The sequence below is a fragment of the Nicotiana tabacum genome, chromosome 17 (genome assembly GCF_000715075.1).
Source record: "Nicotiana tabacum cultivar K326 chromosome 17, ASM71507v2, whole genome shotgun sequence".
NCBI classification, from domain to species: domain Eukaryota; kingdom Viridiplantae; phylum Streptophyta; class Magnoliopsida; order Solanales; family Solanaceae; genus Nicotiana; species Nicotiana tabacum.
In genome coordinates, this window is record NC_134096.1 from 75,365,670 (window position 1) to 75,374,157 (window position 8,488).

General features: G+C 37.9%; 1 protein-coding gene across 1 annotated transcript; it reads left to right on the top strand.

Moving 5' to 3' along the window:
* Positions 1 to 3,518: 3,518 nt before the first annotated feature.
* Positions 3,519 to 4,995, top strand: LOC142171934 (uncharacterized). Its single transcript, XM_075235659.1, has 2 exons — positions 3,519 to 3,845; positions 4,585 to 4,995. The coding sequence occupies exons 1-2, from the start codon at positions 3,519 to 3,521 to the stop codon at positions 4,993 to 4,995; spliced, it is 738 nt and encodes a 245-aa protein (XP_075091760.1).
* The last annotated feature ends 3,493 nt before the right edge of the window (positions 4,996 to 8,488 follow it).

The window sequence follows — 8,488 nt, forward strand, 5'->3', positions numbered from 1 at the left end:
CTCAACGAGTGGTAAGGGTTGAGTGCCAATCACTCAATATGTTAGGATTTTTTTCTCTTTCTCTCCTTTGATTCTTATATCGTGCGTTAGAGCTAAACGTTTCAGAATTCTAACACCCATTTATCTCTTGTTTTAGCACAAACAAGATGGTTAGAACAAGATCAACTTCATCCTCTACTGCTAACAATGTTGAGATTCCAACTGTTAATCATCAAGATGCAGCGCCAGAGGTGCAAGTCGCACTAATAGCACCAGTTGCAGTTAGAGGACGTGGCAGAGGTAGAGGCATAGGTCAAACTACTAGGGGTAGAGGTGGAAATGCGAGAGGTAATCAGGCTCGTGGTAAGGCCACAAGACAAGCACAAGCTCCACCTCAGCAGGTTGTTAATGATCGGGTACCACCACATTAGCAGAATAATTGAATTGACAGAATTTTGGACTTTCTGGAGTCCCTAGCCCCTCCGACTGGTGGTCGGGCTGCACATGTTCATGCTCCTCCTCAGGACCCTCATGATTCAGATGAAGAGGTTATATGAGATGATTTTCAAGCTCCACTCGTGGTGCCACCACCAGTTGTCCCTGCAAATATTACCCAGACAGTACAGTTACCAACAGGAAAAATTGATCCACATGCCTTTATGAGATTAAACCCTCCTACTTATAATGATACCGATAAACCAAATGAACCAATGCTATTTTTGGAAGAGATAGAGGAAATGTTTGTTTCTTTGGGTTGTCTTGAAACACAAGCCACAGAGTTGATTGAATTTCGATTTAAGGGTGCAGCAGGGCAATGGTGGAGAGGTTACAAGAAGGTCAGAGATTCTACATCACCGCCACTTACTTGGCCCCAGTTCAAAGAAGCTTTTAGGGCCAAGTTTTTGCCTAGCAGTCGGATGGATGAGCTCCGGTGTGAGTTTGAACATCTTAAATAGGGTACCATGTCAGTGACTGAATATGAGATGAAATTTACAAAATTGGCAGAGTATGCACCTAATTTGATACCGATAGAGAGAGAAAAAGTGAGAAGGTTTATTAAAGGCTTGAATCCACATATGTCAAAAGATATGACTTCACATCAAGATGACAAGACTTATCTTCAAGTTGTCAATATCGTACGCGTAATGAGGCTTTTGATAAAATCGCTAGGGAAGCTAGAGATAACAACAAGAAGGCTAGAACAACGGGTATTTATAGTGGATTTTCAGTTGGGGATAAGAACATGAATCATTCAGCAGAGTAAGGGTCAGGCCCCTCAGGGGCAAAGTTCAACTAGTCAGGGCCAACCTCGGTTCTCCTATCCTATATGTCCTTCGTGCAGCTAAAGACATCCAGGAAAATACCTTTTGGGTCAGAAAGGTTGTTTCCACTGCCATGATCCGGGTCATATTAAGAGAGAATGCCCACTACTTGGACAAGCTCCGGGGAAAACTCCAATCAGACAGACAACATCCATGGGTAATTCTATAGTTGCACCTCCTCCAGTTCGGGCATCTAATACTCAAACTGGGTGGAGCTCAGGGAGGAGGCGGACCAACCAGATTCTATGCAGTTCTAGACAGACAGAATGATGAGGCGTCTAACAAAGTTATTACAGGTATTCTCATGGTTTGTGGTTGCCTTGCTTATGTATTTGGTTTATCCTGGTTCAACTTTCTCCTATGTGTCTCCTTATTTTTGTGTCGAGTTTGGAAAAGCACCAGAAAAATTAGGGGTTCTGTTTGAGGTTTCCACACCTATAGGGGAATCTATTAAAGTTGAGTATATATTCAGAAACTGCATCATCACAGTTCAGAGCCGAGAAACATTAGCCGATTTGAACTTGTTAGATATGGTAGACTTTGACATCATAGTTGGCATGGACTGGTTATCTTCTTGTCATGCCACACGAAGACGGTTAAATTTTCATTTATTGGGGAAGATCCAATTATAATTAGAGGTGAAGTAACGCTTGTGGGTAAGTTTATTTCTTACCTTAAGGCTAGAAAACTAGTGAGTAGCGGGTGTTTGGCGTATCTAGCACATGTGCGGGATATAAAAGTTGGCTCCCCAATGCTTGAATCAGTACCGATTATGAAAGAGTTTTCAGACGTGTTCCCGAATGATCTCCCAGGGATACCACCAGATAGGGAGATTGAGTTTGGCATAGACACATTGCCAGGAACTCAACCAATCTCGATTCCTCCTTACAGAATGGCTCAATCTGAGCTAAATGAACTCAAGAAGCAGTTACAAGACCTCTTAGATAAGGGTTTTATTTAGTGTTTCATCCTAAGGTGCTCCGATGTTGTTCGTGAAGAAAAAAGATGGTTCCCTACAGATGTGTATAGATTACCGCAAGCTGAATAAGGTTACTATCAAAAATAAATATCCACTGCCCAGGATAAATAACTTATTTGATCAGTTGCAGGGTGCCAGGTATTTTTCAAAAATAGATCTGAGATCGGGACACCATCAGTTAGAAATCAGAGAAACAGACATCCCAAAAACAGCTTTCAGGACTTGGTACGGTCACTATGAATTTTTAGTGATGTCCTTTGGGTTGACCAATGCACCACCAACTTTTATGGACTTAATGAACAGAGTCTTCAAGACTTTCTTAGATACCTTTGTCATAGTGTTTATCGATGATATTTTGGTATATTCCCGTAGCCAGAAAGAGCATGAGAATCACTTGAGAACAGTTCTTCAAATACTTAAGGACCGTCAGCTTTATGCCAAATTTTTCAAATGTGAATTTTGGCTCGATACAGTCACATTTTTGGGACACATGGTTCGAAAGAAGGCATTAGAGTAGACCCACATAAAATAGAATCAATTAAGAGTTGGCCTAGGCCGACGACCCCTACAGAGATTTGCAATTTTCTAGGGTTGACAGGTTACTACCGTCGTTTTGTAGAAGGGTTCTCTTCAGTAGCTGCCCTGTTGACACATTTAACTCAGAAAAATGTAAAGTTCCAATGGTCTGAAGCTTGTGAGAAAAGTTTTCAAGAACTCAAGAACAGGTTGACTACATCCCCAATCCTGACTCTACCTACCGCTATAGGTAAATTTGTGATCTATTGTGATGATTCCAGAATAGGATTAGGATGTGTTCTTATGCAGAATGACAAGGTAATTGCTTATGCTTCTAGGCAGTTAAAGAATCATGAAAGAAATTATCCTACCCACGATCTTGAGTTAGCAACAGTTATTTTTGGTCTAAAATATGGTGTCACTACCTTTATGGAGAGCAATGTGACATTTATGCAGATCACAAAAGTTTGCAGTATATATTCAAGCAGAAACAGTTGAATCTGAGACAACATAGGTGGTTGGAGTTGCTTAAAGATTATTATTGTAATATCCTTTACCATCCCGGCAAAGCGAATGTGGTTGTTGATGCTCTGAACAGATGATCCATGAGGAGTTTGACCAGGTTGTGTGTGGTCGAACATCCAATAGTTAAGGAAGCCTAACAAATAGCTAGCCAAGGGGTTCGTCTCGATGAGAAGTATGATGGAAGGTTGATAGCAAGTATGGGTGCTAAGTCTACTTTAGTAGATCAAGTTAAAGTCAAACAATTTGATGACCCTAGCTTGCTTAAGCTCAAGGAAGGTGTCCTTAGTGGCAAGATTAAGAATTTTGCACTTGATGAGAATGGTGTGATGAGACTTGATGGCCGCTTATGCGTGCCTAATGTAGAAGATCTTCGAAGGGCAATTATGGTAGAAGCTCATAGCTCCAGATATTCAATACATCCAGGTTCTACCAAAATGTATCATGATTTGAGGGATGTTTATTGTTGGAATAATATGAAGAAAGATATTGCAGATTATGTATCACGGTGCCTTAACTGTCAACAAGTAAAAACATAACACTAGAGGCCAGGTGGCTTAGCTCAAGTCATTGAAATACCAGAATGGAAATGAGAACGAATAAATATGGATTTGTGGTTGGCTTGCCGCGAACTTTTAAGAAACATGACTCCATTTGGGTCGTAGTAGACCGACTCACTAAGTCAGCTCATTTTTTGCCAGTCAAAACAACCTATGCGGCACTCCAGTATGCATCATTATACATAAAGGAGATTGTTCGGTTGCATGGTTCTTCCATGTCTATTATTTCTCACAGGGGTGCACAGTTTACTGCCCAGTTCTGGCAGAGTTTTCAGGAAGGTCTCGGTACCCGAGTTAATCTGAGTACAACTTTTCACCCTCAAACGGACGGACAGGCCGAGAGGACAATTTAGACTTTGGAAGATATGTTACGAGCTTGTGTTCTTGATTTTAAAGGAAACTGGAATGATCATCTATCTTTGATTGAGTTTGCATGTAATAACAGTTATCAAGCAAGCATTCAGATGGCCCCATTCGAGGCCCTATATGGAAGGCGATGTCATTCTCCTGTAGGGTGATTTTAGATAGGTGAAATGATGCTTATTGGGCCAAACATATTACAGGACATGCCTTGAAAAAGGTGAAACTTATTCAGGAACGGCTTAAAACATCTCAAAGCCAATAAAAGTCATACTCCGATATAAGACGCCGTGATCTTAAGTTCAAAGAGGGTGACTATGTATTTTTAAATGTGTCTCCAATGAAGGGTATCCTGAGGTTTGGTAGAAAAGGGAAGCTTAGCCCAAGATATATAGTGCCTTATCCAATTCTTGAAAGGATTGGGCTTGTGGCGTATCGACTAGCTTTACCTCCAGAGTTATCTTTTGTGCATCCAGTTTTTCATGTGTCCATGTTGAGACAGTACTTTCACGACCTGAGTCATGTACTTGATAGACAGGAGATAGAGGTAGATGATACTCTGACATATGAGGAGGTCCCTATAGCTATAGCAGACAGGCAGGTTCATAGACTTCGAACCAAAGACGTTGCTTCGGTGAAAGTAATATGGAGCAACCACTCAGCTGAGAAAGCTACGTGGGAGCTCGAGGAAGTCATGAAGAAAAAAGTGTCCTTATTTGTTCGAGATTTCAGGTACATAATTCAATTTAAGCTTTAAAATATTTAGATTGTCAAGTTATGTAATATTTGTACTTATAATGATGTAAAATGGCTTTGGCGGGTATATGGGTATGCCTTGATATTGTATATTATTGGATTGAGTCGCTGGAGGTGCAAAGTGTTATTGTTCTATTGGTTTTGACAAGTTGAAAATTTTGGGATAACTCAAGTTACAAAGGAAACTCTGCCGAAATTTTTAAAATTTTTAGGAGTTAGCCAAATTTTAAGGTCCTAAGAGATAGTGAGAGTGGCATAAGGCCTAAGATCTTTCTTTATACTCAAGAATAACTGTGATATGACATTCGAGGACGAATATTCTTAAGGAGGAGAGAGTGTAATGCCCCATTTCGCTAGTTTTTTAAATACATATTGCTTAATAATAGCAAGTAGCAACTACAATGATTAAAAAGCAAAAAGAGAAAAAGAAAAAGAGACTTAGTGGGACCGAAGCCTAAGGGAATTAGAGGGGTAAAAGTTTTTTTTTCATGAGAAGGGTTGGTAAAGGTCTTTGTCTGAAAAAGTAAAGAGGGCAAAATGAGGTTTTAGCAAGAAAACCAAAGCAATTTAATTGCTTTAGGAGTTAGGTAACACAGAGAACGTAGAAAGCCATAAAAAAATTCAAGGTTTTGTAATTTGCCATTCTCGAAACCCAGGTATTCAAGTCTTCCAAATTTTCTATGGTTATTATCGCTAGGTGAAAATTTAGTCAAAACCCTTAAGTTCTCATTCTATGAAATTATTTTTATACGTAAGTTTAAGTATTCATTGAAATAAAATGATAGAGCTTTTGAGATTCATATTTTTTAGTCATGACAGAGAAGTTTTCTTTGAATGCCCGTATGATAAAAGTTTATCTTTTAGTTAGTGCTAAAGTCAAGTGACAGATTCTTCCATATTTAGTATTTAATTGTAGAATACATAATTGATGTTATGGGTCTAGAACCAAGGATTTATAATGAGGTCACTTTATCTTTTTGTAAAATCAGTTTACTTGAATTCATGGCCTCGTCATCTATATACCTTTGTGGAAGAATGAAAATATTTAGTTGAAAAATTTACTTGATTCAGTGAGATAAGAGTTTCTAGATTTATAGCTAAGTAACAACAAGTAAGAATTACTAGCTTATGAATTGACATGGTTAAGCCTATTATTGTAGATTTCGCGTTGTCGAATACTCGAAAAACTTGAGAAGACGAATTACAGCTAAAGTTTTAAGGTGAGTTGAGGTTTACTTTCCTAGTAGAGAATTCCATTATAACCCTTGTGCTCCATATGTTAGCTAAGGCTAAGTCATGTCTTCTCGTGATCCAATGCTCAGTTCACTTATTCTTATTCAGTACGACATTATATGTGACATGAATACATGCTTATGTGTATTACCAATTGTTATGTACCTTTAATTATGATATTCAAATTCAGTAGGGAGAAGTGGCCAACCTCCCCTAGCGTGAGTGCCCTGATGTCAGGGTTACCTATCCCACGCTCGCAGGTGCCAACTATTTATTGGGGAGATAGGCCGACACTCCCCTGTACGTGTTCCCAGATGCTCACGTACACAAGGCCATTATGCGTAATAATTAACTTTACAAAGTTATATCTTAAAATATATATAACTCAATTTCTATTTCAGATATCAGTTATGGGCTCAATTTCTACGTTAAGTTTCAGTTTTAGCTTACAGTTTCAGTTTTCAGATTATTACTTGGTTGTAAAATTTTATATGATTTTCCGTATATCCCTTTTCTTTCTTATATTTTTCGGAAGGTCTCGCTCCGCCTTTTTAGGAGGTAGCCTATGAGACTTAACGGGATCCTTTGATGGTACTTAGCCCGTTTGGGCCTGCTACGTCGTGTGGCAGGTATTGAGGACGCAGGTAACAAGGCATATGGCTAGAGGAGATATTCTAGATTCGATTTACAGACTCCGTTGATTTATCCCAACGGTAACGGACTCTTTTCAGACTATTATTTATAACTTTATTTTTACGTTGATTTTATTTTCGTGGGATGCCTCCGTAGACTATGTATTTTAAATTTTGTTTTTCAGAGTCTAGAGGCTCATGACTTGTTAGTAGGTCAGTATTAAAATATTTTAGGATTTATCTTTTATTTATTATATTTTATCAGCAGCTTAAGAACTACAATTTGATTAGAATTAATATTTAAGCATGTTAGTTTCTTTGCTATTGAACTTGAAGTTTGATACAAATAGTACATGGTTCACTCAACAAGTGGTAAGGGTTGAGTGCCAATCACGTCTCACCCCAGTTTGGGGGCGTGACAGCTTCTATGCATTTGCTCCAATCAAACGCGATATACTATTTCTGTTTTCAACAAAATTATAAATAAACTAATAGAAACTAAAATACCTAATATACAAAAGTTGCACAATATTGTAGGTACATATAAGGAATTTCTAATGATCTAGAGAGTATCTAAAAAAAATGGTTTACAATATGCCCAAGTCCAAGTGATACATATTTAAGAGGAGAGAAGGAGCGTTCAAAATGGAAGTCTTTTTCCTACTGCAATAAAATATTTAAACAAAAAACTATATATATTCCACATGAACTCAATCATCGAACAATCAAGTGATAATATGTCCAGTTGAGTTTGAAAACTTCTCAAAAATTGGAAGCATAGGATGCTTTTGTGAAAGTGACCCTAGCTAATTTAGTTTCCCACTACTAGTGATCACTCTGCCCTATCTCTTCTTCCTTTTCAACTGGGTAAGGAAACACCGCCAAGTATATACTAAAATAAAATTTAGTATATACTTACTCGAGCATGATGAGTCTGATGGCAAAGAGCAATCATTTCGGGTTTCATCTCCACGCCTTTTTGTATTTAATGGGGGTCTTTATTTTAAATTGAAGAGCTATCATCGCAATATTTTCGGTCCAAATAAAATTTGTCTGCCATTGTAACTAAATTCTGAGAATTCTTTTGCCGCCATTTTTGTTCTGCCACTTATTTAAAGTAAGAAAAGAAAATCTAAAGAGGAACAGAGAGAGAGAGAAAGAGAGAGGAGAGAGAGCATTAGCAAAAACAATGAGTGCAACTCACAATTGAGAATGAGATCGTCAGAGTACAAGAACAATGAGTGCAGAGGACCAAGTCTATTTTGATGTATTGTCTTCGGATAAGAGTCCATCCATTTTTTCTTTTTAAATTTTGCATCGCACTTCATTTCCATACCTATTTTCCCCGATAGAAATTTTATACTTTTTTTCGTTGAGTTGTATATATATATTTTTTTAATGTTTAGTGAATTTTAGTTTGTTAACTTCACCTATAATACAATTTTGGAAGATGTATTAGGGTGATAGTGATAATTTTTAAAAGATAAACCCAACGTTTATGAGTTGATTATTATTATTATTATCAGTTTTTGGGTGTCCAATTATAATTTATTGTCTCGTATTGAGAAAAATATGTTTGGGAGTGAGGCATATTTGTTGTTGCTCTTCATTAAGTAAAACACATTTGCT

Excerpts from the sequence above, each read along its gene's own strand:
- LOC142171934 (XM_075235659.1), top strand. The coding sequence starts at position 3,519 with ATGGGTGCTAAGTCTACTTTAGTAGATCAAGTTAAAGTCAAACAATTT. Across the intron at positions 3,846-4,584 it reads GGTGCCTTAACTGTCAACAA|GGTATCCTGAGGTTTGGTAG; the intron begins GTAAAAACATAA and ends TCTCCAATGAAG.